At 37.6% G+C, this 16,167-nt stretch overlaps 1 protein-coding gene across 1 annotated transcript in view; it reads right to left on the bottom strand.

Annotated features, from left to right (window-relative positions):
• Nucleotides 1–10,732, bottom strand: part of frem2a (FRAS1 related extracellular matrix 2a) — a 48,231-nt gene extending 37,499 nt beyond the window's left edge. Inside the window, exons 1-2 of the mRNA XM_056736474.1 lie at nucleotides 5,746–10,732; nucleotides 2,006–2,095 (exon numbers count right to left, since the gene is read on the bottom strand). Coding sequence (XP_056592452.1) covers nucleotides 2,006–2,095; nucleotides 5,746–10,732 — 5,077 coding nt within the window. The remainder of the gene's footprint in view (nucleotides 1–2,005; nucleotides 2,096–5,745) is intronic.
• Nucleotides 10,733–16,167: the final 5,435 nt, after the last annotated feature.

Raw genomic sequence — 16,167 nt, 5'->3', positions numbered from 1 at the left:
TGTTGTTTAACCTGTACAGAACTCTTTCTTCTGATGAACACAAAAGAAGATATTTCAAGAAATGTCTCATTGGTTTTGTGTCCTTACAATGGAAGTCAAAGGGGGTTAAAGTAGTTTTGTTACTAACATTCTTCAAAATATATATTTTTTGTGTTCTGCATAAAGAAGAAAGTCACACAAGTTTGGAATGACATGAGTATGAATAAATAATGAAATCTTGTAAAGTGGTCATATGACACGGCTAAAACTAATATTAACGTTTGTTTAAGATGTAACGCAATGTGTATACACGACTTAAAGTTAAAAAACCCAGTATTTTCCGCATACCGTGCATGTTTGTATCACCTCTTGCCCCGTCTCTCTGAAACACGCAGATTTTTACAAAGTTCATCGCTCTGAAAAGCGAGGTGTGCTATGATTGGCCAGTTGACCCGTGCGTAGTGAATGGTCGAATACTCCAAGCGTGTAACGGAAATGTAACGCCTCTTACCATATTTGGAACATCAGGTTCCAAATCAGGTTCTAAAAAAAAGACGTATTCGCGCCATATGACCCCTTTTATTTTTGGGGTTAGCTTTCACAGTAAACAGTGGAACAAAGCAGTAAATTAATCATCCAGATTAGAAGTCCCACAAAGTGATAAAAATGGAGATTAATCTATTATTCATTCTTAGCCGTGTACTAACAAAAAGTGAGACTTTTCTTTTAAAGAAGAAAAAAACAGACAAAAGTAGAAGTTATGCCCTCAGGCTACAATCTTATTTTCGATTCAAATAATCCTCTGAACTGCATATGGTAAACATGATAATAGTTCTACCCTGCCTCAAACAACCTGCCTCACCATCATTACCGCCTATATGCCGAGGAAGAGCATTTAGAAAACAAAAACAATTAATTAAAACCCCTCTGGTATACTACTAATAATAAATATGTGAGTCGCTGTGTAACAGAGTTCATTAAATGTGTGAAGATGTTTAACACAAATTGGCTTTAAAATAGTTTATAGTGTTTGCTGTTGTTGTTACATCCTTTGGAAAGGCAGAAACGAAATTAGCTCAGTTTCTTCTGACATGGAAAATGACATTTTGCAACAGTTCTTAAGACAAGTTGTAAACTGGGAGTTTGACTGGGAATCCTTTTTAAACAACCGATTATTTAATGGCACAACCGGTGATTGTGAGCGTGAGAGAAGCTTTTGGAATGTAGGGAGTCTGAACCAGATGTTTTCACATAAAGATTGTTTTTTTCCCAAGTCCTTCCGATTTCAGGGACCCTGTAATTGAAAGTCTGAAAAGGGGAGTGGCTTACCCAACAAGCTCTAATTATGAGTCTTGCCTCTAGTTTTATATATCAAACGGCCCTTTGTGTTGTGTGTATACAAACCCTTCAACCCACTACATGCACAAAGTACTACCAAGGATAGTCTAGTCACGGCTTCCCGGGAAATCAGACAGTTCATTTAATGTTTGACCGTTGCTGATGGTTCACCGTAGTTTGAAATAAAATAAACACAATTATCAAAACCTCAACAGACGACAGATTCAACGTTTTTTATTAATCTCTCACACTAAAATATTTTCTCAGGGTCATTCTGACCAATGGTAATTTTCTTTTAAATTTTTCTCTTTGATGTTCTGGAAATTCATTTAAAAACATTTCTAGTCAAAGGGAGCAGAGCACGTAATAATACTGACTCACCTCTGAAAATGAAAGCCTAATTAAATGCCAAATAACTAAATATATCTCTCTTAGGTCTCGAAGATTCGCCATTAATTCTCTCAACTCTTCCGTTTGCATAGACACCTAAAATTTAGAGCATGTTTTATCATTTATGAATTCAAATGATTTCTGTTGCATTATTCCTCCCTCGTACTGAAATCTTTCAGCTAAACTAATACATCTCAATGTGGTGTGATCCCAGTATATTCTCATTAAAATAAAAAAGGATGTGCAAAAGTTATGCTTTTGATTTTAAAGACATGCAAACAAATACTGGATGACTTACCGCTGTCCTCCACAGTAAAACCGAAGAGATCACGGGTGACATTGCTGTCGTCATTCAGGATGTAGCAGATTTTAATATCATCAATGTCAGCTGAAAACACACATAATAAAGCACAATAAGAGATTGTATTTATTGAAATGATTTACAAAGCATTACAAACAATGCATCATTCAATTAAAAAAATAAATATCATTTATAATATGATATAAATCACTTCAGAAGACGTAAACAACGCTGGTTCAACACTGGTCCAGAAGAACTTAGTGAATAAGTTACATTACACAAACATTTGAACAAAATACAACAAAAAAAACATTTGAACTGAATCAAAATATATTATATATGTAAGATTTAAAACATACTACATAAATAAAAACTGAAACCGGAAGTGCTTCTGTTTATATCTTCTGGAGTGGTCTATATTTAACTTATAATATAAAAATATATATTATGCAGAATATATTGTATATTTTGAGTGTTGTATAATATGAAATATATTTTAGGATAATGTTGTGCCTACATGAAACGTCTGCAAAATGCAAACTGTACTATTAAAACACTATTTGATTCAAACAGCACAAACATCTGCAGATAAAGCTCTTTTAAAACTTTTCCCAAAACCAGGTGAGAACTTCCGCAAAAGCAGCAGGTTCTCATCCACAAAACCATCAACAGAAAAGCTAACAAGCTATTATATAATGACAGGCAACAGGAAGAATTTTAAACACAGGACTCCAGCTCCTCTACATCTGGTCTTGTCCTACAACATCTCCCCAATTAGAGCCCATAACCACGGACACACTAACTACAGTATACCATTATGAACCTGGCTCTCTTGCTCTCCTTGGTCTGACCCACTTCTTCTAAATGATTAATGTCAGAGGAAGAAGCCTCATAAAAATGTAAACCAGTGATTCTTTATGCACGGATGAAACCACTTTTCATATCGAAAATAAAGTGTATCCGTTCATCGCCGGCGCGCACTCTCATCATGAAATATTTAGCAAAAGCCACAGATCAAGCGGTAGCAGAATATGGGGAAAGGGCAAGGTAAATAAAGAGAAGTGATTGTTCCTTCTGCTTCACTGCTCAATCTGATGAGGTCAAGTCTGGTTTGTAACTTTGTCTCCCTTGCCTTCTCTCACTCTCGTCTTGTCTCTCACTCCTTTTTCGCACATCTGCCTCTCACCAATGTCTGGAGCACTTATCAGACTTAAGTTAGCCTGACGTGGATTCTCACCTTCTCACTAGGCATTCATGTTTGAAGGAATGTGTTGATGCTTTAGCTGTTAGGGGCCTTGAACCTGTGCTGACTAATACACTTGGAAACAAGGCAAAACTCGCATGCTGGTGAATAAGTAGTGATTTAAAAAAAAATGGGGAGATTGAATTGGGCAATAACAGCTTTGGGGGACTATTTTGCTAACTATATATTCTAGTAGTGAAATACTTTAAAACAGCAAGGCTTTTACAAAACAAGCTACTTTTTAAAAGGTAAAGATGCTAGAGATTCATATTTTTTGTGACAAATACATACTAAATGATTAATAACGTACATATAGAATATAGAGTAGTGGCCAAGAGTGATATCCAGCTTAAGACAATTGACAAATGTTTTGTGTTTAAATATTTTATCAATGATACATAAATATATTGTTTGTATCTTTCCTGTAGCTCAGTGGTGAGAGCATGGCACTAGCAATGCCAAGGTCATGGATTCGATCCCAGGGATTGCAATACTCAGAAACAAATGTATAGTATAATTCATTTAAGTCGCTTTGGAGAAAAGCGTCTGCCAAATGCATAAATGTATGTAAATGTTGCATTTATGTATTTGAAATAATCTTCTCATATTTGAGAAGAATTCCATCAAATATTAATAACAGATACAACTGTAGAATGCATTATTTGCTGTGAACTTTTTGCTTTTCTGTCCATTTTTGAATATTAGAATATACTCTATAGATCATTTCTGTGGTCCGTACTTAGCTTCTGCTAGACCTCCGCAAAGAATCAATAACTGTTGAGTAGTTTTAATGTAATTAAAATACAATTAATATATAAAAGGGAAAGTGACCTATTTGTCAGATATGGTGATCCATACCCGAAATGTGACCTCTGCCTTTAACCTATCCAGTGACTTGTGAACACACGCACTGCAAGTTGTAAGAAAAGCGCCCTGGGAGAAAAGCGCTTGTCGTTTCCTGCCGGCATTGAGAATCGACAGTCCGAATGTAACCGCTAGGCCACAACTGCCCACAATAAAATATGAACAAAGACTAATATTAATATAAATGAAATATAAAATATATTTTTAAGTTATAATTAACACAGACCTGAAGCTCACTTCGTGCCAGGTGTGTGCGTCTGATGAAACCATCTATATACGTCTCATATTCCATAATTTCGTATCATATTTTTACCAAATAATTTTGTGGTATAATAATAATTAAGTGTTTTGTCCATTTGTACTATAAACTTTATATTTATATTTTTAAGGGGCATTAAAAGCAAATATTGACCCCCAAACGTCACTTTTGGCAATCACTGTAAAAAAAAGTCTTAAAGGGATAGATTTAAATTCTTTCATGAATTAGGCTACTCCCACCCCCCAGTTGTATACTTTTTTTGTTTGATGAAACACAAAGAAAGGTATTTGATATTTCTGGGAAACCATAGAAGGAAATATTATTGTTTCATTTTAGTGTTCTGTAGAACACAACATGAGAGATTTTGAGGAATTTAGGAAAGAAAACAGTTTTGGGGCACCTTTGACTACCATTTAAATTTGTCCTACTATGGTGGTCAATGACGTCCCAGAAATGTCAAAATCTTACATTTTCTAAATATCTTTCCTTGTGTTTAACAGAACAAAATAATTCATACAGGTTTGGAACAAGGTGAGGGTAAGAGTTTTATGAAAGAATTAACATTTTTGGGCAGAGTATCCCTTTAATAAATATCTTCAGAAATAAGCTACTTTTTAAAACTACTTTTTTTCTTCTATAGTCTTGTAAATTTTGCTATTTTTAAATATCTATGTGATCACCTAATAAACAGTATTAAACAACAGTCATCTAAAGGTCACCATACAAACATATTAATTTTACTAGCATAATTATACAACAAAATAAAGCCGCTCCCTAACATTGAGCAAGAAAACAAAATGGATAAATTTCTTCATCACTTGCAGCACAAGCTAACAAATTCCTCAAAATGTATGTAATAATGATGTTTTAACCATCCCCTGTATTCCTTTTGACAAACAGGTCCCAAACTTTCATCACTGAGAGAGGGAATGTTTTAATGTCCTGCCAACAACCTGCTTAAAGAAACAAACTGCAATATTGTCCATTGCAAAAATATCCTGTACACCATTTACTTTGGACTCACAACGAAATTCTCCTGTAACCAGTATCTCCTTTAAAATACTCAGTCACTATAGAAGGAAGAAGTATGAGTAGCTTAATAATTGAACAGAGATGTGTGAACGCTCTAGTTGTCTCATCAAGAATTTAAGTTGAAGAGACAGGCACATCTTGCAGTCTGTATTGGCAAAAAACGCCTGTTCCTAAAATGAAATGACATTATTTAAAGCATTAATAAATGCAAAAAACCTAGTAGGAACATGGTGAAAACTCATTTGGAGTCAAATACTACAGTGTTATTTGTAGGAGTAGGCAGATATAAGATTTCAAAGTCAAATTTATAGGTTTTTATTTATGCTAAAGAAATAATACCTTGTGTGAAGGTGTTGATGGAGGCATTCCCTTTATCCAGGTTGATCAGGTATCCCTGCTCTGGTTGTGTGGTGATGTGAAATACCAAGGCCTCAGGAACGCTATCCCTATCCACCGCCTTCAGGACTTTACTTGTGATCTGATAACCTAAGTGACCTGTGGACAACACCCTTAAAGTCGGTGCATCTTTGTTAATCACAATCTGAGGGACGCCGTTGTCCAGAGACAAAATGGTGATCTTCATCGACTGAGGGCTCCGGGTTTCAAAGATGGTATCAGGAAAAACATAAAAGTCTGAGTGTGTTCCATCTGTGACTGTAAAAGAAAAGCTATCGGCTTGTGACTCTGTGCCGTCATGCTTGTAACTGATCATGTTCTCATTCAGGTCCTGTTTTGTGAAGGATGCAACCGGTCGGCTGTTGTTGAAAAGCAGTTTTCCATGAATAGGTAGCTGGGTGATTGTAAACTTCAGAAGATGCTCTGCTGTATCTTGGTCCTCAACGGTCAACTCGAAGGGCGTAATGAGTTTTGTCTGTCTTTCGGTCACCGTGAGGTCGTGAACTGTCAGTACAGGCTTTTTGTTATCAACGTCAACGATCGACACACGGAACGTACGGAACACGGGATTGTAACCATCGGTGACCTCAAACTCAAAGCTGTCCATCTTGACTTCATCATCTGCAGTGTGAATGTAGTAGATTTTGCTACCAGCCAGCTGGAGCTGGGTGAAGGACACTATAGGCATGCCTGGCGTGTCTGTGCTTTCCAAATGACCCCTTACTGGGGCTCTTGTGATGGTGAACACTAAGTTCTCATCTGGGCTGTTGAGGTCGGTGGTGCTGAGAAGGTTTGTAGTTAGGGTCACTCTGCCACCTTCTTTTAGTGACACCCCTTTACTGATGACATCAGGAAACACCATATCAATGCTGCCTATGGTAATATAGAAGTATCTGTCAATCAGCGGGTTGATACCATCCGTTACGTCGAACTTGACAAGGTCACGGATGCCTTCCTGACCATTGTGAGAGTAGAAAATAAGACCCTGGTTCACCTCTCTTTGTGTGAAGTTCATCCCAACAGTGATGTTCTCTATTGATCCAACAGACCTTTTAGCAACATTTCCTGATATCTTTCTATAAAGGAAACCTTGTGCAGGACCGTAGCGAATGATGAACGCAAGCGACTCATCATCTGAATCCAAGTCAGTAGCTTTGAGTACTTTACTATTTATTTCCTTTGATTCTCCGCTCTCAATTTCAAGTCCGTCATTAATGGCAAGCCTTGGTGTTTCATCATCCACTGGAATAATCATCACCATGACCGTAGCCTCGACTGAATGTTTTCCGTCTGTAAGCAAGACATCAAACTTGTCTTCGGTGGTTTCTGAATCATCATGGTCGTAAATTATGCTTGAAGCTTCTTTGATTTGTTCAAGAGTGAAGTTTGTGACCGGGGCGGGGCCTGTTGTCAACTGATTGAGGATTACTCCATAATACGGAGGTTTTGTAATGATAAACATCAGCTCCTCAGCAGGAACGTCAGCATCAATTCCGTTCAAAATGGGAGTGTCTAGGAAAACATTCATACCCTCCATTAGAACAACCTCTCTCACAAAGATCTCCGGTTTTTCATCATTTGTTGGAATGATGACGATAGGGAAGAACTGACGTTCTGAGAAGTTCACACCATCGGAGCAACGAAAAGTGAACCTGTCCTCCACCGGCTCCACTCCTTTATGTATGCTCTGGACGTAATATATATGACCTTCATTTATATCTCTGATGGTAAAAGCGCTCACCGCCATTCCTGATCTTGACTTCTCAGAGCCAGGTGCTGGAGAGATGTTCTCCACATATCCTGATGTGGGTTGAACGATGATGGTGCATAGGATGTCCTCAATTGGCGTATCAGTGTCCTCAACCGTTATCTGATGTCCATCAATAGCATTTTTGTCACCCTCGAAGACGGTAAAAGTAGGGCCAACTGTGACACCCGGAGTTTGGTTATCTACAGGTAGAATGGTGACGTAAACACGGACTCCTTTAATTTTGTTCCCCCCAACATTCCATTCATCCGACATGTCCGAGAGAGTTAGATTAAAAACATCTTCTAAAGAGGTGAAGCCGATTTCACCGCTTGTGTGAGCATACACAACCAGACCACTGATGATATCAGCTTGAGTAAACAAGCTCGAGGAAACTCCATTCACCAGAATTTCTCCAAACTTTGGAGGTTCATCCACAATGAAGGTCAGCCTGAGGTCATCTGTGTCCTCATCTTTTCCCTTGATGACATTGGTGGTAATTTCTGTTGCACTGTTCTCCAACACGTCCAAGCGGGAGCCAACGGTGTCTTCCGTGAGCGTCGGAGTCTCGTCATCGATGGGCTTCACGACTACCTTTACAGTGACTGGCACAACATGAAAGCCATCACTAACATCTAATTTAAAAGAGTCACTTGTTATCTCATCGCCATTGTGGACGTATGAAAGTTTGCCTTCGGAGATATCCATGAGATTGAAAGTACTACCTTTTTGCAAATTGCTAAATGTATGTTGGATGTGCCCGTGGACTGGAATTTGACTCACTGTAAATAAAATCTGGTTGCTATTGGTGTCAGGGTCATCCGCGTCAAGTTCGACACTTGTGATGATGTGTACACCCCTCTCCAGAACAGTGAAGCCTGAATTTGTTATCTGTGGGGGTTTGTTGTTAACGGGCTGCAGAGAAATGGTAAAAACACCATCAACGCTGTTTCCAGCGGTGTCTTCGACTCTGAAATGGAACTGCACCACATGGGGTGTGATGCCTAGCTCATGGTCTGGCGGGCTGTAGGAAATCTTATGATGGTTAACTTGTGCTTGAGTAAATTCTGTTACCTCACTATCAGGGCTGTCCGTAAAAACAATAGATCCAAATCGAACCGGATTATTTTCATCTGTGTCTGTTGGCGGTTGAGTTATTGTATATTTCAAATCACGATCCTCCGAATCTAGGTCTGTGTGATGCAGCACATTTTTGCTAAAATGAGTCAACTGATATTCATGTACTGTCATCTGCAAAGTAGTACCCGGGAACAGCACGGGTGGAACGTCATCAATAGGCAGAATTTTTATGACAAATGAATTCTCGCCAGATTGGTTGGGAGGATCGGCATCGTCTTGCACTTTAAACACAAAATGATCGGTGGTGGTCTCCGTGATATGTGGACCTGTATGTTTATAAAAGAGCTTTTCATCTGTAATGTCTTTTTGAAGCCACTCTGTCACTACTTTCTCATAAACACCATCTTCTGAATTAAACTTCCATGATGTAGGGTCCTCCGGAGCTTCAGATTGCCTCATGAGGACCTCACCGATAGCTGAGAGCGGTGGTTCGATAATAAATTTAATGGTGGAATCTTCAGAGTCAATATCTGCTGCGCTGAGCGTGAGTTGCGAGATGGGCACCATCTGTTTTTTTGATAAAACCAGACCTGTGTTTGCATTTATGATGGGCGGCTCGTCATCTGTGGGCACAATTGTGATGGGGAACAAAAACTCGACGTCATGCTTGCCATCTGACATTCTGAAAATGATATTATCGCTGTATGTGTCGCTTCCATCATGTTGGTACATCACAATGCCTACTTCAAGGTCTGCGGGGGTAAAGTACTTCCTGTTGGTGCCCAGCAAGGTTAACTGACCGTGACGTAGACCATCGACCACAGTTATCCTAACACTGTCCAGATTGTCCTCATCACTAATTTCCAAGTTGCTCTGAGTGAACAAAGACCTAGATTGGCCTTCATACAGAAGCTGACCTGTGTTTTTTGTCACCACGGGTGCTAAAGTGTTCATGGGCTTTACCACAATCATAAATGCAAAAGGATCGGAAATCCCACCATCCGTGTCAATGACCTCTAACTCTATCTGAAAAATCCTCTCAGTTTCTGAGTCCAGAGATGGAGGTTTGTATGCTATTTTCAGTTCCTTCAGATCTCTTTGATTAAATGACGTGATGGGTAAATTTCTATCATCTGTACTCACAATATAACCCTCCTCGAATGACAACGGAGAGGTGATGTTGAAAATAAGATCATCCGGACTGGATTCAGTATCCTCGGCCGCCAGCATATCGGGGGTTAAAGCTGTCATAACAAACTGATCGACTTCCATCATCATCATGGCCACGAAACTGGGTCTGGGGGGAGTGTTTTCCACGCCATCTTTTATCCGGATCATCACGTGAAAAAACTCCTGTTTCAGTAAATTGTTTTCTTTGCTACGGAGTTCCACAACCATGGGGATGTAATCCCTATTTGGAGACTTGTGGGTAGACGTGTGCTCATATCTGATGTCTGCTTTGAGGAACTGCTCACAGCTCATCGTCTTCTCCAATTTGCCGTCATCAACAACTTTTCCATATCTGGGTAAAGCGCTGCTGGCAGCCAGTGACGTGACTTCACATTGTTCAGAGTCTTTATCATAAGTAAATTCTAGCACCTTTCTGTCAATAAGATTACTAGTGCCAAGTAAATTATCAACAGCAAGAGGCATGTTTTTCGTTACGATTTCCAATTGTGTGAAAACAACACCCACCTCTAACATAAAGGGGATGATTATAGTTTCAGTCTGAGTGTCATACCTGAGTTGTAGCTTCACCCTGTCCTCCGCAGGGCTTCTGGATCCGAGATGAGAGTATTTGACATCATTAGGACCAAATTCACACGGGAACTTTTTAGGTGACAGATGCCCGGGTCTCTGAGACAGCGGATCATTATCCAGCACTGTAATACTGCACATATCCCCCGGCTGAACTTCAATGACCAGATCGTTCATCGGATCGATAAAAACCGATCTTCCAAAAGGCACGTGTATACCGTTGTTAGCCACCAGTATCGCATCCTCCGAGAGTTCAGGCGTGTACGCGTACGACAATACGTGCCGCTCAACACCTCGCGCACCTGTCAGTGAAACCAAGAAAAGGAAAATTGCGTAAAGTTCCATTGTGCGCGAGCTTGTATAGAGCACCGGGAGGGTTTGGTAAGGAGGAAGATATCCCAAACGAAGCTCGGTATGATGTCCTGCTCTTATTCTTTACGTCCAAGGGAGAATATACGGAAAGTTCAGAAATTCCACAGGCGGGCTAGGATGCTCGCGCGGCGTTCCCAGACTCAAGGAGAGGAAGAGGGAGAGCAGTTTTAACTTGTGCGTGTCTGTAGGATGGAAAGAGAAGAACACGCCCACAGTCTCAGTCGATTGGATGTTGAGTTGCATTCCCCGATCGCAGGTGACACACTCGGATGCCACTTTCATCTTCCGTTGCGCATTGATCTTTTAATTGTTGACTTACTGTGTTAGGAAAGTGATGCGATTCGGAAATGCTCTCAATAAAGTTTTCTCTGTGCCTGAAAAAAGGTCAGAGCAAGTTATGAGAATAAATAAAGGACTTTCTTTCGGAAAAAATACAAGGCTAAAGGAATTATTGAGCTATTTAGAGGTGAGAATGTTTATTTGTGGTTCGTCTAACTCTGTGAGTTATTAAAAACGTTCATCGACTCTAAAATGACTAAATCCATTTTAAAACACACAGTAAGAAAGTTTCTTATTTTATACAAAAAGAGAACAGAATATAAACAGTACGTTTTAGGCCGTTTAAATAGATGATACAAACAGTTGGCTATTAAGCATATCTATAATGCATATTATATTTAATATATAATAAAATAATGTAAAACCAAGGTACCAGGGGTTTTTGTCTTCCCTACGTAAAAAAGCAATAGAAACCCAACAAAACATAACAGTTGTAATGGCTTCCATTAAAATACCATTAGCTTTATCCATTTAAACCATTATAAAATATCTCTTTGTCGTGTGTTTTGGATGTTTTTCTAATATGATTTAATGGTGTACATCTGCCAGATAACATCCCACCAATAGAATCCATCACAAACCAGTAGACACCATTATGGTTTAGTTTCCATTAAATCAGATTAAATTCCCATTATGATCATTAATTCTATCAATACTATCTATTGTGTATTGGGCAGGATTTTTTTTAAAAGCAAGTTATCACCTCTGAGCCAATGACAAAATCTCTGTTCCCATAATGTCCCCAAGGGTATATCACACACATTGTATGTCTTTACATTGTGGGGATATTCCATAGACTAGATAGATTTGACATTCAGTCCCCACAATGATAGATAAACCTGTACATGAATGTGCACACATGATGGGTTTCCATGAATCTGCTTTTAGGATTAGATAATGAGATTAAAGCATGGCTATCACATCAGGGTCACGTTTTGTATATCAATAACGGTACCGAGCAAACATGCAGTCTTTCAGTCCAAAAGTTAATCATCCTCTCTGTTTTAATAAAAAAGAACAGGTCCACCGAAGTATGCTGGGATGCTTTTTAATTACAGTACCTCACGAGTGACTACAGTGTGTTTTACACGTTCTTGTCCGGAACATCTGCTTATCCACAGAACTTCCAACCTATAATCTGCTCAAACAACTTACAAAAGAATGATGACTAAGATGAATTGCTGTAAACTCTCCTCACCTACTTTCGTTATCATTTGTTGTCATGTAACCCTGGAATAAAGCACCTTTATTGCTGTGAAGGTGGACAGAATCTATCAAACCTTCAACCTCTGGGACTGCCAACAAGATATAGGTCAAATAATTTTGGGGGAAAAAGATTTTGTTATAAAGATTTTTGTTTTATGTTTATTTTGACTAATAATAGTTAAAAGTGATGTTAAACTTGTCAATTACAAACTAGATTACATTGAGACAGTTCGACAAAATGTGTGGAACCATTTTTACATGAGCATTTAGTTTTTTACAGACATAATGGAATCCACATTTATTCCTTATCTAAGGAATAAAAGGTGACATTCACAGCTGTTGGATTTCCACACGCCAGGGTTCTCTTTGTTCAGTCTGTTGTCTGGTGCCTGTTTTAAACACTGCAATCTAAGCAAACAAATGTTCACAATTACAATGGCAAAACAGTACATCTGCTGTTCTCTTTGATAACAGGAAAAATCCAAACAAACCTCCAAAAAATTGAGACTGTCTCATGTTTGACAGATGACTGTCTCAGAGCTTCACAATCATTCTTTAAAACAATTTTTGTTTATCAGTAGAAAACATGAGTAAGGAGAAACAAGACAGATGAAGACATTTCAAAGTAAAATTTCGATGCATTGTTTCAAATAAGTCTAAAGGTCATTTGTACTATTTCAAAGCTTATAGGCTTTCAAACCGCACAGACACAAATATTAAAAACACAAGTTAGCCATAATGCCCCTGGCTAAAGAGCATGGTCTTTGTAATGTAATAAAACATTCTTTCCCCTATGGACAGGAAACACCATGGTTAAAAACATATTTGTCAAGTCAATGTTGCATCTTTGCACTTCGGAAAGCAAGGAAAGAGCAAAACAGCATCTATGGGATTTGTGAAAAAGTATTAGAACTTTGCAATGCATTTTCCGAAAGGTCACTTTCTCCTCTTGAGTACTGTTGCCATTTCTCTTGCAGATTTTGGAAGGAGAGGGGAACATATTCGCAAGCCAGAACTAATTGTCCAAACGTTTTTTTTACACATACTTTGTCTTTTTCATCTCACTCTTAAGACACGAGAACAGTTGGTGGAGGTGTTACCCAGCTTCAGAGCTGTAGGTTTAAATTAGAAGTTTGTTTGGGAGTAAATGACAATCATTGGGTAATAACTGTTCTGCTGATACAGATGGACTCAACTCGGACCAGAACTGTGTCTCATAGTTGCTGTATTGCTCATTTTAAGGGGTACTTCACCATAAAATAACAATTTTGTCATCAATTCTTCGTCATACTCTTTATTCTGTTAAACACAAAAGAAGATATTCTGAGAAATGTTTCAGTGATTTTGGGAGTGAATGGTGAAAGTATTTTTTATTTTACATTTAAAAAAGCAACTATTGCTTTTATTGGCAAAACAGAAACAACACAAATGAAAATAGAAGTTTAATGTAGCCTACAGGAAGCAGATCTTAATGTTCGAAAAATTATTAAATTGGTACTAAATTCACTGAAGAGCTTTCCTCTCTGAAAATGATTTTGGTGTAAATTAAAAAAAAAAAAGTTTCATTTCTACATCTTTTCATTTACTAATGTACTTCAGAAATTTAAAATATATATAAATTTTTCAGGAAATTAAATATTATTTATTATATTTACTAAATTAAAAATAAACCACAATTTTTTCCCCAAAATTTTCAGCTTTTTCCAGATTGTGAAAGGGGTGTTTGAGCACAACTGTAACTTTCTAGACTAGTCTTAATATACCATTTCAACATCTACATGTGGTAATTTATCATGAAGTAGCAGCTCTCTGTACCGCTGTTGCAGTATTAATATAGCCTAATTATTAAATTGTCAGTTATTGTGTAAACGTCACTTCATGTTCAATATTTACTTAACTCTGTGTAAGTTGTGTCATAACAGCGCTCTTTAGAGCTTCATTTGCACATTGTTCCGTAAGTATTGCTTTCTGGCTTACAAACCAGAAACACTGCACAATGCTCTTCTCAGAGACTGTTAAAGGGATACTTCACCCAAAAATGAAAATGTCTTTGTTCTGAACTATCCCTATAATAAATATTAGATTAGATATTATACAACACTCTAAAGAAATGGTGCTATATAGCACAAAAAGTGGTTCTTTGCTCATATTGATACGGAAACCATTTTTAATGCTATATAGAACTGTATCTTGGTGCTTCAGTCGTTCTTCAGAGGTTCTTAGGGGGTGGGGCCGAGGTGCTATATAGCACCCTTTCCGTATTAAGAACCTGTTAAGCCCCTGCATGGTTCTTCTTCTATATAGCACCTCACTTATCCCAAAGAAACGCTGAAGAACCACTGAAGCACAAAAAATATGCTTCTATAGAGCACTAAAAGCGGTTCCCCTTTGATTAGGAGAGCCAAGAACCACGTATATATTAAAGTTTTGATTAAAACCTTAAACTTAAATAAATATAGTACAAAACTTGCAAGATCTTTGACGGAGAGGTGTAATGAGACATTATTAGGTCCCCTTAGCAAACGTCTCAAAGTCCTCTAGCAATAAAGCTTAATGTCCAAAAGAGGGCACTGTTGTACCATTTCACATCACAACATACCACTAGATCTTAAAAATAGTGATTGCTTCACATTTATAGGACATATACATAAAAACAGACTTTCAAGGGAATTAAAGTGACAAAAAATATCAAATTAGAATTGATAAGATTAAAAAATAAGAAAAGCCAACACTTTAAACAAATATCTATCATCAATTTGTGTTCAAGCTCTGGTGTTTAAAGGTCCCTTGAATTCCCATCAGATGCGGGGAATCTAAAATGAGATCTAATGGATGCTCTGTGCAGGGTGGACAGATAGACTCTCTGGTATAAGTAGAGGCCACAGGGGAAAATCTGTTCAACCTGAGAGAGCTGTCTTAAATCAGACCGCTAATAGTTTCTAATGTATATAGAATGTAATTAATTAGTTCTTAAAGGGCCAGTTCACCCCAAAATAAATGATCATCATTTATTCACCCTCATATCATTCAAAACCTATGTGACTCATTTTTTTCAGTGTAACACAAGAGAAGATATTTTGAGAAATGTCTCTTTGGTTTTGCATCCATACAATTGAAGTCAATACAGACCAGTGTTGTCTGGAAACCAGCATTCTTCAAAGTATCTTTTGTGTGCTGAAATGAATAAAAAAATGAAATCCAATAAGCATCGAGTGACCAACCTGTCGACAATTGACAAATGATTTGGACAAATTGATGGAAGCAGTTTTAGATGCAAAAATCAAATAACGACTGACATTTGCATCTCAATCCGATTCCCTTTCCTGGAACTCTATAATTCTTCGTCATACTCTTTATTCTGTTAAACACAAAAGAAGATATTCTGAGAAATGTTTCAGTGATTTTGGGAGTGAATGGTGAAAGTATTTTTTATTTTACATTTAAAAAAGCAACTATTGCTTTTATTGGCAAAACAGAAACAACACAAATGAAAATAGAAGTTTAATGTAGCCTACAGGAAGCAGATCTTAATGTTCGAAAAATTATTAAATTGGTACTAAATTCACTGAAGAGCTTTCCTCTCTGAAAATGATTTTGGTGTAAATTAAAAAAAAAAAAGTTTCATTTCTACATCTTTTCATTTACTAATGTACTTCAGAAATTTAAAATATATATAAATTTTTCAGGAAATTAAATATTATTTATTATATTTACTAAATTAAAAATAAACCACAATTTTTTCCCCAAAATTTTCAGCTTTTTCCAGATTGTGAAAGGGGTGTTTGAGCACAACTGTAACTTTCTAGACTAGTCTTAATATACCATTTCAACATCTACATGTGGTAATTTATCATGAAGTAGCA

Source organism: Triplophysa dalaica, chromosome 22 (assembly GCF_015846415.1).
Source record: "Triplophysa dalaica isolate WHDGS20190420 chromosome 22, ASM1584641v1, whole genome shotgun sequence".
Lineage (NCBI taxonomy): Eukaryota > Metazoa > Chordata > Actinopteri > Cypriniformes > Nemacheilidae > Triplophysa > Triplophysa dalaica.
The sequence above is the reverse complement of the archived record's forward strand: the minus strand, read 5'-3'. Positions and strand labels throughout refer to the sequence as shown.